The sequence below is a fragment of the Aulostomus chinensis genome, chromosome 21 (genome assembly GCF_037954235.1).
Source record: "Aulostomus chinensis isolate RoL2024-O1b breed Wild chromosome 21, RoL_Achi_v1.0, whole genome shotgun sequence".
Taxonomy (NCBI): Eukaryota; Metazoa; Chordata; class Actinopteri; order Syngnathiformes; family Aulostomidae; genus Aulostomus; species Aulostomus chinensis.
In genome coordinates, this window is record NC_141340.1 from 7,371,498 (window position 1) to 7,390,501 (window position 19,004).

The window sequence follows — 19,004 nt, forward strand, 5'->3', positions numbered from 1 at the left end:
CAATTAGGGCTTTAGTGTCTTGCTCAAGGATAGAGTCTCTGGAGGAGCCAGAGATAAAACCAGTAACCTTTGGATTACACCACAACCACTCTACCTCCTGAGCCCCAAATGTCTCTCTATTTCACCCACGGAAAGAGAACAAGCGATTTTTTTTTTTTTGACAGCTGTCCAATCACAAGAGCCACATTGAGACACAGAGATGGAAAACCACACCCACTGGAGAAGACAGGAGGAAAACAGCTGATGTCTCAATGCCCAGCAGTGGCTTGAAATGCTAATAAAATGCCTGTAGCTGGCTACTGTAAAAACATTTCATTTTACTGATGGATTATTATTAGCATTAGCAAGCTAAATGATGTTTTCTCCACTGTTGTGGGTGCAGCTGTAGTGCTATGAAAAACCTACTAAGCTAATTCATTGCATTTAAATGAAGGTTAGCAATTGCTTTCATTGTTAAAAAAGGCTCCATTAGTTATCTCTTGCCTCTATTGGCTATCAACAGGAATCAGTCCCTGGCAAAACAGGCTTCAAGACTGACAATTTATTCTTCGTTGAGGCTAATGATGACGAGCATCTTACTCATCCAAGTCAATGGTTTAAACTACAGTGCTGAGTTTATGGTGCAGAGAACTCTCCTGTCTGCTCTTCTAATAACTTGAGCATCTATCACTTGCCAAGCACATAAACGTTCATCCAAACTCTCCATTGGCAGGTCATCCCTGTTGCTAGATTACCTTTCTATTTGAAATCGGGCCATTTCTTCAGGGTTTTCCTTCTGTTGTTGTTGTTTGTGATTTTGTGCCTGTATAGAACTGTTATAGTTGCCAAAATGCCACTTTATGTAGATTTGGATTATGGCGCTCCGCAGAAACATGCCAGAGCTGTGGCTAAAGCCTGATTCGTTCAGCTGTGTGGAATCGGTGGTGTAGGTTATGATGGAGGTACGTGTACCCACACAGCTGAGCGCGGTGGATGACTTTGGCCTCCCGAGAAATGCTACTACAGTAGAGCGCGTGACATATCGACACAGAGAGCTGTGACTGGTCAGCTTCGTACCCTCATATTCCCTCCCCCTCACGTTCTCTGATGAGCTCTTTTCTGCATAATGTAGTAAATTTAACAGTTCAAATGTTTATTAGCTTTAACTCCAAAATTACTCTCTCAGTTTCAGTTATTGTTTGATGAGCATGAAGAAAGTTAACACAGTGGCATAGCAGCAGACAGCCACGCCAGCGCGCCAGTGTCAAGCTCGTAACGGCGTAGGTCAGCAGCCTCCATGTATGTATAAATCAGTCTTGAATGTTTCGATGTCAGGGAAAACCCTGTCGAGTGTTTATTGTGTGTGTGAGAAAGTATCTTAGAGGGGTTGTGTCTCCTCTAGAATAGCCTCGCTATGATTAATTTCCTAGAGGCTTTAAGCCTCTAATGGTGGGAGGGGAAAAAGAGGGTGAACCCAGAAGCCTTACAAAAGTGATGGCAATATCTGATCTGATTCACATTGTGACAAGCATCAGTGTGTAGGGGTCCGATCTATAGGGGTCACATCCATGTTATATATCTCATGTGATGAACATGCTGCTGCTCGGAAGTCAGCGCCGTGGTTCTTCAGACACGGAGCTCCCGAGGAATATTGTTGTTTTTTGTTTCCCGCCTGTGGATTTTGACTGAAAAATGCATCTTATCTGTCAAGGGGGATCAGGTGCGTCTTCCTCTTTCCTCCCTCCCTCCCTCCTCCCTCCCTCCTCCCTCCCTCCTCCTTCCCCCCATCTCCTCTCTGATAGGTAGAGACTGCCATCATATGTGCAAAGGGAAAGTGATGGCTGGAATGGCAGCTTTAATATCGGAGCGATTGCCTGCTGATAAGGCTAACGGCTGTGGAGAGGCGTGAGCGTCAGCTCTCCTCTGCAATAAACACTTTCATTTTGTTTGGTTGGATTGACGGCTGGAGAGATGGAAGTGGTGAATAGACGACCTGAGGATCCAGATAGGGAGGGGGTGTGTTATTCAATATTAACAGATCAATCAGAGGGTGGTGAAATATGCATTTTGTCAACTATATACCCCCATTTGGCCAAAGAAGCAACATTATGATTATGTGACAGAACTGGCTGCTGTGCCATGTTGAAATAGAAAATACTTACAGCCTACAGTAGGTGATTTGTCTCCCAGTGCTGAATTTATATTGCCTCTAACAATAACAACTCGGTGTCATATGTCAGCAAAATGAATATATATATTCATGACTGCAAGCTCTGATGACTTCATGATAATCATTTCTGAATCGCTGTTAGAATCTATGATGAGGAGCACACGATTGCTTTAGTTTGCGGCATATGGTGGAGAAGAGGCAACATTTTAATCAAATTATACTTTGCACAAGATAATTGTTGAGTGCATATGCTACAGAGCAATTCAAAGGTCACATAAAATCAAGGAGGAGCTAGTTTATAGGGGATTGGTATATGGTGTTTACTCTCATTAGAGAGCATGTCAAGGAAAGGCAGCCATGTTTTTGACTCATTTCATAGACCCATGATTGAAATGGCCTTTTCATCCTCTTCAATGAGTCCTTGATGAGTTTTTCAAGTATTCTTCAGTTCTTCCTGTTCACCTGAGTGAATTCTCTGATGCTAGATTGTGTGTGTGTGTGTGTGTGTGTGTGTGTGTGTGTGTGTGTGTGTGTGTGTGTGTGTGTGTGTGTGTGTGTGGAGGGTGTATCTTAATCAAAGGCCTTTTGACTTCTGAATATCCTTGTTTCATGATACACAAATTTCTAATATTTTCAGTTTGCAGGCTTGAGTCAAGCCGACAGTATCCCTAAGTAGAAGCTGCAATATTCTGTCGTCCTACTCTAACCAATTACAAGGAAGTAAAATGATATTTATTTAGCACTGAACAATGGGAAGGACAGGGGTGTTGTGTGCCAGAGTACGACTTCTTCCTGCTTTATTTTTTTCTTAATTGTTTTGTCTTTATACCTAGCTTACCTCTGCTAGATTCCTGTTGTGCTGCTAGCTACTGTACGCTACACAATTGCAAGTGGGAATGCTCCGTGTATGTTCTTATCATGAACTTATTCCAAAGGATAAGGGGCTAGTTATTTCACAAACGTGACAGTAGTAGATAGTAATATGAGGAGTTTCTCCCTTGACTGTCACTTAGCTAATAATGCTTATGTAATACAACCCTCTGTCGCAATTGCTAGCTCTTACTATGCCCCCCAAAAACTGAACTTGTATGTGGTATCAGTTTGAAAACAGTGAAACTAACTTGCTAAACCACGGTATTGCAGTAGCACAGCAATGATACGGAGATCACCACCCCTCCATCTGACAGGATTGGTGCCTTAGATGTGTGATGTGTGAAACCTTTATTGTCTGAATCTGTCTTTTAGGTTCACTACAGTTTCAAAGCAGAAAGGCTCAGCCATGGCGCCGACTGCTAATTCAGCCCCTGATCCGTCATATAGCATATGAAAAACACCACACAGACAAGATAAAAGGTTTAAATAAAAGCAGTTTAGGTCCAGCTGATTCCGTGTCAAGCGTCATACCTTTATTGACTTTATTTCCACCGTATCAATTTCTGTTTCTCCCATAAAAGTAAAAAGCAGATAAAGGAGCACATCGTAACACAAATGAGAAACCTTTGCTTTTTCAATGGCTGAACATCAGATGATTTGGCTCAGTGTGACTCGGAAACTGAAAAGATCAAATGAGCAGCAGGGATCAGATCTCGATATTAGAGATCAGACTAGATAGACTCAGACAATGCCTATTAAAATGGCTGGAGGAGTCCCTCTGAAATGAGACCTGACATCTCTTTTCCACAGTCTGTCAGGAGTATTTGGGTGCTAATTTGAAGCTTAAAAATGTGTGTGTGTGTGTGTGTGTGTGTGTGTGTGTATGTGTGTGTGTGCGTGTGTGTGTGCATGCATGCGTGCGTGCGTGCGTGCAAAAGAGAAAGAGAGTAAGCTCCAGTGGGAGGTTAATATAAGGGGTGACTAAAAGGAGATGCTGTGGGCTGTCTGTACAGTCGATGACAGAACTAAAATCCATTTGCTTGATTCTTGCTGCAGCCCGGATCCAACCAGTTGCCAGCTAATGAGCTCGCCACGTTATATTTACATTTAAAGTGGCTGTTGTGGGACTGTCCATTCCCTCAGGCTGATTGAAGAGTCCTCCGTTTTGATTCACAAGTAAATACTGACCTTCAGGCTTCTTTGGTTTCACCATAATGTCAGCTTGTCTGTCAAACCCTGAGCTGCAGTGGCAATGACGTGAACGCGTCTACGGTGATTCCAGGCTAATCTTTCATAGTTTGACTCATGATGTGTTGCGACCCCAGAGGGGTCCTCATTAGGACCAAAACGTTGTGTGACCTTTTAGCATCTTCATTCCCCACCACCACCACCTACGCCCTCGCCCAGCTGGGCCCAATTACATTGCTCATTACCCCCCTCCTAAATAGCACCAGGACCGAGCAGGTACTGTAGCTATCTATGGACAGGCAATATGTCTGACTCAACACAGGGGTGGCAACATGAAATTAAAATGAGTTTCATCTTGGAGACATGTCAGTTGAAGGCACTCTCTTTCACTAATGGAAGAATATTTTCTTTTTCTTCATACTTGACTTGTGTGGCATTCTAATTTAGCTGTAGAACAGACTTTGAATGTATGTTTGACCTTTTTCCCGCTTCCTCCTTTTAGCCATCTGTCAGAAACCCCTGGCTGACACCTAAAATATAAGATGTCCCCTTCGCTGCCACATTGATGAGATGATAAGATGATCAATGTTCCCTTAATAACCAGAAAGAGAAAAGGGGAGCGAGGAAGAGAGAGATGGATGATTATCCTAAAAGGAGCATGCTTAATTAGATGGAATGCTGCATACATTGTGGACTGAGTGGAATCACTGGGATAGATTAAAATACTAATTAAACAGGCCCTTGCCGAATTTGGAGTGTGAGGTGGGGTTCATCTCTTCAGGGTCATTTGCATAGCCTTCATCTGGGGAAATGGGATTTAAAGGACCTGCTCTCTCTCTTTAACTCCCACTTTTTTTTCCTCCCCTCCCCTCCCCCCCACCAATCATATTCACATGCTAACAAACTCAATTAAAATTATCCTCCATTTTTCCTTTCGCTTTATAATTTGGCATAATCTATTAAGGCCCCTTTGATTTTGTTTTTCAATATAAATGTTTCCTTCAAAGTGGGTTTTAAGCGCTAAAAGTCTGTGATCTTGGACGATGGATATTTAACACTGCCTCACTTTGGTTTGATTTGCATGAGAATATCTTTCTTGAACAAAGCTCTGGAAAATAGCACGCCATATTTGATTAGATCAATAGATTTGAGGATCAAACTCGGTGGTGTATTAATTACTGAGAGAACAAAGACCAGAGCTTAAATTATTGTGCGCGTGTGAATCTACAAGCACTTTATCTGCTTTCCGGTAATCGTCGGTAGGTCCGACTCAACGTGTGACAGGATAACAATGAATTTTCCTCGGTAAACTTTATTTCACTTTTATTTTTAACAATGTTAGCAGCATCTGTCACTTGGTCTGCTCCCAGCTTAGGTCGAGACTGGAACATCTTAAAAGGAAATGATTTAAGTTTTGTGTCATTACTGTGTGTGGGTAGATGCAAATTGCTCTACCTAGAGCTCTTCGTTCATTTCCAACAGAACAGACTGTACCTCTGCCGTTTTTGTATGCCCACCACAATGGACAATCATTCCTCACTGCACCATAATCAAAACAGCCTGTTTGCCATGTTCGCACCAAAGCCAGCAGGGTGAATTGAGCAGAGAGTGAATGTGACTTTTGATCGAAAGACACAGCACGTTGTCTTTGCTTTCTCTATGAATGTAGAACACCATTTAAAAATATTTGCTTATCTTTACGGCTGAGACACTTCACGCTTTCACACAATCTTTCAAACTATAAAACAGGTTTTTAACAACTTTTCAATTAAGCCTGATGATTCTATTAATCTTGCAGGATACTGCTCTCATAAGTGCCTGAAAGTTTCCCATAAGCATAATCTATGTTTCTGATGCTAAGATGCTAAGATGGCAGGCAATGTTGAAACTAGCCCTGACTGCCCCGCTAACAACGTTGTCCAACATGTGGGACCTCTTCACGACACTGAACCAGGCAGGTACATGTTATATATGTTTTGGGTCTCTGGTTCTGTGGAGCGTGCAACTTCTATGTTCAATTTGGACGCAGTCCACCACGCAGACCAGTCCACATCATCATAAACTATCACAAAGTTCAGACATGAATTTCATTCCGGTGCTCACCCCAGCCAAGGCTTGCTACCAGCTGTTGTGCCTTGCAGAAATTAAATAACTTTGTTTCTCAAATGTGATTTCTCAAATTCAATCATTTTCTGTCTTCTGTCTGCATTGTTTTTTGCAAGTGATCTAATTTGTTGTGTCCCAACACCACCAAACTGTGTCCATGGGTTGCTATGAAAGCATCATTGCCCATGTATGCTGTTTTTTTCCCCCCTTTCTTTGACACTGCAACCATCACCCACAGTATAACCTCCTTTCTTCAATACTGAGACATTTCTTGAAATTTTTTCTCCATTAAGCTCCTTCCAGATTGGCCTTTACAGAAAATTTCCCCCCGAAGTACCAGCAGAGCTTTCATATCAAGGACTGTTTTCTGTATTTTTCCTGCTCTGATGTTTAGCTTCTTAGCTTTGCTACATGGAAGCTGCTTTGATGCACTTATGGAGTTCTGGCTTTGATATCTCCGTGTGTCTTGTGAGCGTCCAGATCTAGAGGAGTCTTTCGAAATCGACTTGCTCCAAATGTGATCATATGCTACTTCTTCTTCCCTTTTTCTTCTTCTTTTTTTTTTCTGGATACAGATTGTCCAAAATTTTGGCGTTTGGGTCCATGAAGAGAGTGCATAGACTCTGTCACCATGACATGTACCTCAGCTAAAATTAGAGCAATAGATTTTGGCTTTAATAATTGGGTAGCATATGTTGCTTGTGCTGTCTCCTATGAGATTCTGATGGTAGTTTAAGTCTTGTGGTGGTGATAGCGATGTTACATAAGCTAAAAACAAAAAAAAGTCTGGTTATCTTATATTATTAATATGCACGACATCTCACATGCTGTCAGTGAATGAATTAACCAAAGTCTTACATTCAGTCATGATGCAACATGGATCCCTTTTATCACAAAGTAAATAAAAGAAAATAAACAGAGTTGCTGTTGGCGGAGTGAAGAAAGCATTTTGAAGCGATATTAACTTTACTGCTATTGTAGGCCTGCTATAACCACACACTACCAGCCTTCCTCACCACAGTCATTCTGTGTGACCAGTTTGACATCTGACTCACAATCCTGTTACATCCATCGCATCATTCTCACTCTCACTGTCCACTTGTTCTGCCTCAGGAACTGAAAAATCTGCTACCTTGTCATCCTCTGCTCATACTGTACTCAACACCTCCTCTGCTTTTGTCTCCCGTGCAGTCCAACAGAAGCAGCAGCTGGAGAAGGAGACAGGCCTGAAGATAGTGGAGGCCGGGGTTAGCGATGTAAGTTAAAAATACCTATGTGATTATGTGTGTGTTTGTGCTCATGGGACAGTGATTTTCAGCTTGTCTTAGCATCACACCTGCAGCTTGCAATCAATCCCAAACACACATCCTTAAAGTGTTTCGCTTCGATTGCCAAACCCCGTACTCATTTCCTTTAGATCTCCAAGAGCTGTTGTCACCATTGCAAATGAAACATAACAAGACAAAACCTGGGGCTTTTTTTAAAGAAAAAAAAACAAAAACTTGAGTGCTGATCATCAGTGTAGGGTAACAATAATCAGATTATCTGGAGTGCTGTCACTTTGCAGGGAGCCCTGATGCTCCTGTGACATATTCATTGGAAAAAATTAAGAGGAGAACAGGAGGGCACTCAGGAGGACCCAGATGAAAGGAAAGTAAATGTGTATTCATTCAACACTGATAAATATTCATATGTGTCAGAGGTAAGGATCTAATCAAGCACCCATTGATGCGTCATAGCCCTCCATGCTTGCCTAGTAAATGAGTTTCTCTACGGAAATGAGACAGACAGCCTTAGACCCCTGAGCTGCCCTGATCATGAGGCATGCTGGGAGCTAAATGGATGTTGCCTGTGCATCGTAGGACAGTTGCTATTGGCAACAACCGTCACACACTGTATAGACAAGATCATTTTCCGTGTATGCTGTCTCGCTTTTGGTGTCACTGCCTTTCTTTGCCCATCTGCCTCCCTTTTATATCATTTTTATCACCACATTTTCTCTCATCTTACTCCACATTGTGTCTTTATCACATTTTTCTCAATTATCTCTGATCCCCCCCCCCCTTTCTTCCTCTGTGACTTTTGTCTTCTTCTTCTTCTTTGTCTGCTACTCTTTGCTTCCTTTTCATTCCTTTATTCCCACTCAGGCTGATTCCTGTGCTTAGCCAGCACTGGTACAGGGCTGTGTTTGTCATATTGGGCCTATTTGTAGATAATTAGCTGCAATAATAGCCCCTCTGCAGGAGAGAGGGTGAGGGAGGGATGGATAGAAAGAGGGAGGGAGGAAGTAGAGAATCTGTCTTCCACCTCATGGGGAGAAAATCTGCGCCAGACTGTGTTTGTAGAAATGTATGTTAAGGAAGCGAAGCTTTTACCCCCCCAAATAACAACAACAAAAAAGTTGGCAAAGTATGTGCCCTGAAAACTCTCCGAGAACATTTATTAGCAACAGCTTTATGTAGATGTGTTGATCTCTGTTTGTTTCCAAGAAGTGGAGAGTTGAAGATAAGTTGGGGAAAATAGTAGCTTTTAACAGGAGAGCCTGTGGAGTGGGCTCTTCAAATACATTAGTTTAAAAGGTGTTAAACCAAAAGCCTGCTTTCAGTAGATTTGCTGTAAATTGACCACAGTTACAAGTGACTGCATGCTAGAGGTTGCAGAATGGGTCGTCTTTACCCTGCTTATTAGTGGCTAAAATAGAATTACGCTGGGTAATTGCTCAGTGAATCCAGAAGAGGTATAAAGTGAGAAATTAAGTAAAGCACAGCACTACGCTTTAGTGCAATACTCTCCCCACGCTCAAATAAAACCATCACTGGTTTTGGTATCATTAAGTCTTATCACTGACAACTCCCCCTTCTTCCATTTTTATTTAAGAGGTGACAAATGACAAAACAGCTTAAGAAGATGCCCAGATAGAGAGGACGTCAATAGTGGTTGATGCGAACGAGGATAAGCAAATGTCAAAGCGGGGTGAAGGAGACATCAATCAATAAATGCAGCAGTATCTACTCCATTGTTGATCACCAGGAAGTTGGCTTACCCAAAGAGAATAGGCAACAAAAAAAATGTTTTTCTTGAATAATATAGGGGGGGGGGGTATAAGCAGTGTGTTTTCTGAGTGTGATGGTAATTAACAGCCCATTTCCAAGTGCGGCCTACATTCTCATGAAGACGCGAACAGCCAGTGGAGGTCTTCTGCCAGTAAAAGTCTTAATGTGTGAATGTCTGTGTAAAGAAATACACAGCCAGATGTAGATTTACTGGCTCCACTGTCTTCATAAACACGCTGAAACCAATACAACACAAAATATATTCATATCAGACTCTACTTACAGTATTCAAGTGTGGGAACTAAGGCCTGGCTGACCATAGTACACGCTAGCTACAAAGCACCCCCCCCCCAACCCCCCCGTCCCAACTCTGCTTCCTCCATGCAGAAAAGGGGATTGTGGAGTCGTCCCCCACGCTGGAGACGAGGCAGACTAAAGGGTAGCATTTGCTGGGAGCCATAGACAGTATGCCTGGGGAGCATGGAAAGGCGAAATGAGGGTATAAATCTTCCTTTACAACCTCAAGAAATCCTCTGAAATCTTTATACTGTATGAAAAACCTACAGACTACTGTATATCCATATTTAAATGTTGGCCTTTCACTAAGACTTCATACTTGTGAAGTCATATTTATTTATTGAAGTTAAAAACTTCTTCGGGAGGCTTTCCTGTAGCCTAAATGTGAAGTAGTTGTAAGCTGCCTTGGCCACAGAGAGAGGAAAACAAATTGCAGTAAAAGGAACTTTTTTTGAGGCCACAAGGTATAACTTGTTCCCTCTATGTAGCCATTCTACGTTTTAGAACAAGTTGTATCTTGCAGCCTCAAATTAACTTAAATTTAGGAAAAAGTTATGCGTTTTTCTCGCTCCATGGCCCTTCTTGGGCTCTGTAGTAAACAGAAACTGAAAGAATATTACCAGTCCACCACAGTCATGACTGTCGAATCAAAAATGGCACTCAGCTTAACCGTTTATACCTTTTGAAGCAGCACAACTGTGAGTGAAATGAACGTTTCCTTGCTTCTGTTGTCGTCATATCTATATTTTCAGATTCAGCATCTGCGTCACCCTGTTCGGTCCGCTTGTGTGAGCTGGTCCCTGTGGGAGTAACTTGGTGGTTAAATTGAGATTCATTGACATTTTGACAGCGGTCTCATATTCAGGATAACTCTGGCAAACTGCTTATGTGAAGAGCCACTCATTAAGCACAGAATTCCCTGAGCTGCATGTCGACTGATAATTCAGCCAGTAAATGTAAATCATATATGGCAGGAGGGGATTCTCTGTGCTTAATATGGGTGTGGTGCTTGTATTTATGAATTCAGAAATGTTCAGCTGATGTTGGAATCATTGAGATCGGTGAGGTTGTTGTGTCCGTCCTTAACGATCTTTCGATATAAATGATGTGTTCATTGTAAATTTCTCCTGCTTTTTGCCTGCTGATGTCTGGCATGTGAATTCTTCTTAAAACAAACATCATTTTATAATAATCCTGCCATGCGTCAAATTGGAGGAAGTGTTGGTAAGAGAACGCTATCGTCTTGTGATGGACAAAATCCCACATGATATCTCTAATCAGAGAGCCAAGTGAAGAGGCCGAACTCATCTCAGAGAAAGGTCACATGTAATGATGACCCCTCACGATGGATTTGAAGGATTTCGTTCCAATATCCCGCACCATAATTACTGCAAGGTCGCATCCATTTGAAAATCTTCTGAAGGCCCCAGAACAAAATACAATGTAGTCATTTACACGACATATTTTGCACTTGAACACAGCATGTACATAAGAAAACAATTTGGCAAAAGAACAATGTTTGTCCCAGAAAAAAACTCATCCATCATCTTGGAATAACAGCTGTATTGATCCAAATACCAGCTGGTCCACACATTTTCTAGTTGAGCAAGTTTAGAATCATTCTTTTTTTTTTTTTTTTTTTTTTTTTTTACTTATTTGTTTTTTGTTTGTTTTTTTTGTAATTCAACAAAAGACATGTTCGGTTTTTGCCTGCCATCAAGTTGAAAGAACTTTTTGTAAGTGGATGATTTTATCCTCTGCAACCAACATATCAAAGGGTGGTGCTGTCTCTTCGTACCTCTTTGTCCCACTGTAGCATCAAGGAAATGTCAAAAAGAAAAGAAAAGGAAATGCAAGCCAGGTGCGTTTAATCAACGGGTTTCGAGCAAATAAACAGGTTACGTTACACACTGGTCATGCTGCGTGCTGGCCAGGGACAAGGGCTATGTTTAGGAGTGTCAGGGTCGATGCAGACAGAGAAAACCTTTGGTCTGTCACAGGAGATTTGCTCTGCTAGAGCTTTTTGGAAAAAAAACAAAAAACAAACTGATGTCCATCTGTCATTTTGCACATTAACTGTTTTTGTAAAAAAAAAAAAAAAAGGAAATAATCACCTCCAGCAAGTGTAAAAAAAAAAACCTTTTTGGCGTCAGTAATTCTGTGATATGAGCATCAAAATATATTGATGGAAGCACGACTACATCCATGGCTCTGCCAGGGGGCTGTGCCAGTACTACTCTTATCACTGTACAAAACTCATCCCTCAGAGACAATGGGGGAAATAAAAGTAGACATTCAATAATCGAAGAATTCAGTTCGGCAGCTGTTTAAGTTACCAACTAAAGGGAAGGGTTGGAATGTAAGTTGACCGGCAAATGGAGACTTTCACCCTCGTGATGCTAAAAGAATTAGCATTTCCTTTCATCTCACTATAAGGGTGGATACTCAAGTCTCTGGGAATATGCTGCCCCCTATTGATTCTGGAGTGTGAAACAAGAAGTGCTAGCCTGTTGGGGTTCACTCCAATTTGTCCCTTTTTAACCACAGAATTCAGTTTCATTTATGACAGCATAAACAACCTGCTGCCAGCGAAAGAGACGGTCAGTGCTGAGCAGCTGCCAATTTTCTATTTTTTTCTCTTTGCTAATGATAATTAGCGTCAGTGTGGTAAATGTGTGCAGTTAACCAGCTTCAGTTTCTGAGTTGCACGCCTGTTTTCCTCCGTCATGCAGCAGAATACTTGTCAAGACCAAGTGTGGTAATTGAGATGGCCGTCAAGTTTTTGCTCAGTGCGTCTCTGTATTTTTGATATTTCAATGTTAACGTTCTTAAATGCTGGTGTTTAAAAGGTGAACATTCAGTACTTTTTGATCTAATCTTCTTTATCTTATTTTGATGTCAGGATAGAACAAAACAGAAACTTGAGCAACACAACCAAAAAAAAAAAAAAACACAATCAGTGGGGCTTTACACATTTGCATGTTGTTTTGGGAGGAAGACTTCTTCAAATGAATATTTATTTCTACTTTTTGTATATTATGCGTATGGTTTCAGGCAATATCTGTGCATTTGCTTTCCTTTAATCTAACAAAGCTTGAATATTGTAGCATACACAACGTAATAACAAATACCACATGCAACCATCAGCAAATGCAATTCCTCTGAACGAGTGGGACAAATAATTTCAGCATTGACTTCAAAGCAAAACCACACTGACCATTTCCACAGCAGAGAGCAGACACACAGGCTGTGATAAGACTTGTACAAATTGATCTTGCAGCAGCATGGGCATATGCTTTACTTCAAAACGTATTTTTTTGTCCAAGCTGTGTTTTTTTTGTTTTTTTTTTGAAGAATCACTCGATGAGAAAAATACATGTTTACATTAATTTCAGTATCTCTTAGTCTCATTTAAGCATGAACCTCTTCAGATGTAACTCCTCAGGGGAAATGAGTTGGCTTGGCTGTGGGGTATATGTTCTCCCCATCCTGTTTATAATAGCGCATGTGTGTGTATGTGCTCCTATTGTGTGTATTTATATCAGCCGATCAATTCCACATTGGCCCTCAATTGACTTTTCCACATTGACAACCTCTCCAATCTCCTTCAGACACTGTCATAAACCCAAACAATAAAAAAAAAAATTGCCGCCTATAAAATTTTCAACAGTGCAGGACGGCCGATGTGGCCGTTTTAAAAGTGGCTCAAATGCCATTACTGTGGCAGATCTGGATGTGAAATGTCATATTGGAGCAGCCCCACTGTGCCTGCAGCCCTGAGTAACACTGCCTCTTTGGAGACTCCAGCTGCCTCCCCCTGATGAAAGACCGTCCAGCAGCTCCGTTTCTCGGCAACCTTTTACCATCACCTGACCTTTGGACTGCAGAAATGCCTTTGATACCGTGCCATGCAGTTTGGTATTTGCCTCTCTCTATATCATGACATGTGCTCTCCCTCCCCGGGTAAGAGTTGTCTGTTTTTAATGAGTGTCAAAATGTAAAGTGTTTACTCTCTTACCTTTTCCGCTTCTTTCATGTTTTGCTGCCTTGTAGGTACGTTTACTGTGTAGAGTCGACGGTGGTATTTTTACTCAGCTTGTTGAAGGGCAAATCTTACGCCTTTTGTTGGGTATGTAATAAGATCCGTTTTGGGGGAGGGGATGCACACATCTACTCTTGGAAAAAAAAAAAAAACCTCAAGGCCAAGGTGGCTTTGGAGGAGTTAAGATCAAATTAAAGCAAAAAAGAAAAAAGGGCGATAACAAATAAAAACTCGTCCTTGTTTTGAATCAGTGTGTGATGTGCAAGGCTTTCAAACTATTATTTTCTGATTCTTTTTCTGTCAGTGATTTTTGACATAAACTGAGGGTTTCATGTTTTCTATTCAAGCTAGACTTGATTATTTATTTCATCATAGAATGACATTTGTCTGCTTAACCTGCGTTATTTGGCAAGAGATTACTTTTTATATTTAAGGGGGGGAAAATGCGTGTTAATTAAAGTGAGCACTCGAGTCCATCTGTAAGTCTGAAAGGTTTGCACACAGATTTTCATTTGCAGTCCCTGGTAGGTTGCCTTATTAGAAATATAGAGGAATCATACAAAATCACATAAACACACTACCAACCAGAGCAAATGAAAATAATAACTGTACAACAATATTGTTTTCATTATTTTCAGTTTTTCTCTTAAAATATTACTCATATAATATTACATAATATGAATCAAACCCCTGGACTGTGTTCTTCCGTCTATGTCTACATTTGTGGAAATCATATACTGTACAAAAGAGCGGAGATAGCATGAAGCAGAAGCGCTGCTGATCATCTTTCTTAAGGCCAGCAGTAGGCAACACCCCTGTAGCATAACGCCTGTGATTGGATAGAAGAAAGTGACCCTCCTGATCAGTTATTCTGTTGTAACTGCTGCTATTAACACTTAACCTCTTACTAAGAAGTTTGTCAAGTCAGTGTGGCTACACCCAATTTATTAATTCATCACTCTAGTCCCTGCATGCCTGTAGCTCTCCTTTCAAGTACGACTCCTCAACCTACCATAGCTGGGATTATACTTCATGCACGCTTTGAAGAGTCAACCAAATGAGTAAAGCTATGACATCGTTCGTGATGCACATCCTGCTCTTTCATTCTAAACACATTGCCATGCTTGTCTGAACAAAAGCTCTGACTGTTTATGTTAATTGTTGACTGGCAGTGGCAGCAGTGGGGTTGAGGACGGGATACCTGGGGGAAGCTGAGGGTGCGGGGTGGGGGTAAGGGGGACCTGTGGCGTCCACAGCTGGGTAGCATGGCAGAGGTTTTAAATGTCAGCACTGACGCGGGATGTGGCTGCCATTTGGCCTGAAAAGCTGCATGCCAAGGGACTGGCAGCGGGATGCAGGGGCAGGGCGCTCCCAGCCCCAGCCACGGAGCTCTCACCTTCTGCCATTTATCATGCAGCTACTTGCCTAGCGCATCTGGCACCTTAGTACCAACAGTAGCAGGAAAAGTCCTTGCTGCAGGCTAACCAGTGGCCCGTGGTAATCTTTTTAACATCACAACAAAACTAGGGCAGTTGCATTGTTTGACTAAATTCAATTTAATGCTTCTTTTGGTGTAGGTGTAGAAGCAGCATGCAGTTAGTTGTGTTGAAAAGCGAAAATGTATGTAAATCCAAGTCAATTGTAATCAATTATCATCTAATTTTAGCAATATCATGTTTGATTTTTAATTGCACGTCTAAGAATATCTGGATGCAAGTAGCGCACTTTGAGTTTGTGGTCGATGCAAAGCAGTAGATTAAACATTGCTCAGTGAGCGTGCAATGTGGAAGCACTTGGCTCTCAGTAAATTAGATGTAATCAACTGTCATATCATCATTTTATTGACTTTAATTGACTTTAATTGTGAATTCAACTGTAGCTGCTAGTTACCTCCTGCAATGCAAGGTTAACTAAATTGCTTGATAACCTGTTATGGTCTTTTAGATGATGACCCTGACTTGGGAAGGTGTATGAATGTCTGCCTTTTATGATATTGAAGAATTGTATTAAACTGAATCCTCCATACTGGCTGGGCAGCAACTCCTGGTTTGTTTCCCACTTATATTTTAGATTATGATGGACTCTTAGCTCCTCGGTCTATATATTTTTAATATATTTAGGTTATATAGGTTATACCTTCTCAAACAACAGATACAGTGAAGCCACATGATATTTGGGGGGGGGGGGGTTATTGGAATAAGATTATATCGCAAAATGATTGGGTAGCCGAATGTAAACAGAAATCAATCACTGATTCTGATTGCCCCTGCACACTGACAAAGACTTTTCTTTAGCTGCAAACAAAAAATATGTATTGATCTGTTTTCTGTAGTGTGTTCTTTCATCCTAAAAAAAGCTGCTATCCTAGAAGTTAGCATCACTACGGGTTCCCTCCACCAAGAGCGAATGGGAATTTTACATTCGATTTTGGATTATTGCAGACGTTTTTTTCAGCGTGAAAAATAAATTTACAATTTTTGAACCTTAAATCAAAGTTTTAGACGTAAAAAGCTAACATTAGGCTATAAATGAACTACACTGTGGACGTCACAACAACTGGCTTCCTGCTTCTTCCCTCCTCTCTGTGTTTCCCCCTGTTGATATTTAATGTCCTTGAAACCCTCTGTGACCTTGTTAAGCTACTTGTTAGCAACTGGCCTTTTTAAGACACATAAAAGCTTCCAAATTTACAAGACAGGAGTATTTTATGTTGTAGAACAAAACGAACGTATCCTGTTTCCCCCTATCCCATTGCCTTTGTGACGAGGGAACCGGAATTGTGACAATGCTAACTTATTTCCACTTCAGTAAGTTGCAGTCATTGCAAAGGTGCCTTATATTTGAAGGTAAAAAGCAGTTAGCAGATCAAATACCGCAGCATCATGCCGCATATCAAACTCATGTCCGTGTGTACACGCTTGCCAACATACCTATCTGCATTCACAAACATGCTTGTGGTAGTGGTGTGTTGTTGTTGTTTTTTTAGAGCAAATACACAGATGCAGCAAAGAGCCAGCTCAGAGCAGGTGGATACCTGTATAAAAACAGGATTATCTGCTCATAAACAGAAGCTGACACAAGTACACGGAACCTGCAACATGCAGATATAAAGGAGACATGAAGAACAGATAAGGGCTACATGTACTCAGCTTAAAACCATATCACATGCGATGTCAATTAGCTGTGATATGAGATCTTGATTTATTAGTTTCTAAACCTTTAATGAGTGGTTAGTCTGGGACATGCACAAATCAATGAACACAGAAAATGCTTTTGGTCAGTATAATCGATCAAATGAAATTAGAGAAATAATTCATAGGATGTATGTCTTTCATGGTTTCATCAAGAGCTACTGGAAGGAATCGCATTTAATTGTTGAAAACAACAAAAGGCAAAAAAGATCTTGGCAAGCCGTGTCCATGAACACACGCAATCACATGTTAGTCACGGTTCATTACATTATTCACTTTGAAGAGGGAGGGAAAAGACATCATCACAGCTTCACAAAAGGCTCACGGTATAATTATGTTTGTGGGTGAAAATAGGCTAGATTGATTATATGCATTTACAATAATGAGCCATCAATGTATTATTACATTACAGAGCTCTCAAAATCTTGACGTAGATCGTAATTAATTCTGCCTTCAGAATTTCTGATCAGCCATACTTTGTGTTTGTGCCAGAGGTTGTGGTTTGAAGTGAGATGTGAGTGGCGAACAGGCGGCTGATACCGTCGTACAGCTGTGGCAGGGGTCTCAGGAGGGATTCACCGAGGTTTCTTGATGGTTTGGCTTGAGGGCAGACTACTCTTATAAAGCTGCTTGAGCTGTGAGGCAGACACACACACACACAGAGGGAGGTTGAGGCCGTTTGTCAGCTCTGCTCGTGCGAAGGATTGTGTTTCAGTGTGAGGCCCCTTACTCTCCCTCAGCATACTGGTGCAGCTTCATTAGCATGGGCTGCAGTTCCTCCGATTAGCAGTAATTAAAGAGAGAAATCAGAGTGCTTGCCTCCAGTCCAGACACAGCCAGTGCCTGTCAAGTGAGTTCGTTGTGGAGCAGATCTGGCCGCTTGCCTCTCCACAATACCCCTCATCCTCCAAAGTACGAGTCAGTCTGGAGGGTATGGGGTGTCAGTGCATGTGCCAATTTACCCTCTAAGTAACCCCCGGGGTTACACAAGCACACACTCCTCTCCCTGAGGGCGCACGCTGGGCCAGCGTCGTCATGGTGATAACAGGGGAAAATGTCTCATGAAGATGAGAATATGTATGAGCCCGTGGCTGTGTGCATTTACAGGGATATGACCCTTAGCCTATCATGCGCTGCCTCCTGTGGTTCTACATCCATATCTTCACTTACACGAGCCGTGGATGATCATCCAGGCATATGCTCGGGCAGGTGGCCCCAATATGTCGCAAGTCTAGCAACACCCAGGTACAGTCGCACATACATGGCAGTGGTTTTCCAATTAAGCGAATCAACACCGATCAGAAATCGGATTCATTTAGTCGACGAAACTGGAAGAATCTAAAGGTACTAATCTCTTCAGTTATTCTCTTCGCTCCAATTTGAATAAGAATTGTGTTCGTGTGGCTGTATACTCTTAGGCAAAATTGAATTTTTCACGCAGGCAAAGTAATGGAAATGTGACCATAGAGACACAGCTGCGAGTGACAAATAGCATCATGTGACTGGCTTTTCGCTTTGATGCTTGTTTGTTATTTGCTCGAGCTTTCAAGATGTGTCTGCTTTCATGACTTGCAAGCTGCTGTTTCTGGCATGGATGGGTCTCTTATCCCCCTTCCAACGTGAACCTACATGCTTTTTCTGGGCTCGTGCCATGTCATTACATTACTGTAGAAGTCTGTATACTGTATGGCTCTGCTTTCCCAGCAACACGAACATCATGGCGACAAGGACTGACTACATAGCGAAGGCTACATGCTACGGTAGCTCTACGGTTATCTCAAAGTTAAGGTCTTGTTTGCTGGGCTCCCCCATACCATGAATTAAATGGTTCTTGGTTCTTAGCCCGCAGGATCTAGAAATTAAATTCACTGACAATTCAATGTTTAAGGATTTGTAAACATAATTCTGGCCCGGTTTGATTTACGCACTATAAACACTGGATTAAGTTTGGGAAACCACATTGTTAAGGTTAACATTTTGAAAAGCAGTGCAACTTTTAAAACCAAATTACGTGCTACCAACATGCCATATAATGTGATGAGGTTGTGGTCATTTCATAGGACACTTTTATTAGGTGAAAGAATAAAAAATAGCGCAAATTGCTT

General features: G+C 41.6%; 1 protein-coding gene across 1 annotated transcript in view; it reads left to right on the top strand.

The window, feature by feature from the left end:
• Positions 1 to 19,004, top strand: part of ptprn2 (protein tyrosine phosphatase receptor type N2) — a 127,880-nt gene that overhangs the window by 69,138 nt on the left and 39,738 nt on the right. The window contains exon 11 of the mRNA XM_086191534.1: positions 7,508 to 7,572. Coding sequence (XP_086047660.1) covers positions 7,508 to 7,572 — 65 coding nt within the window. The remainder of the gene's footprint in view (positions 1 to 7,507; positions 7,573 to 19,004) is intronic.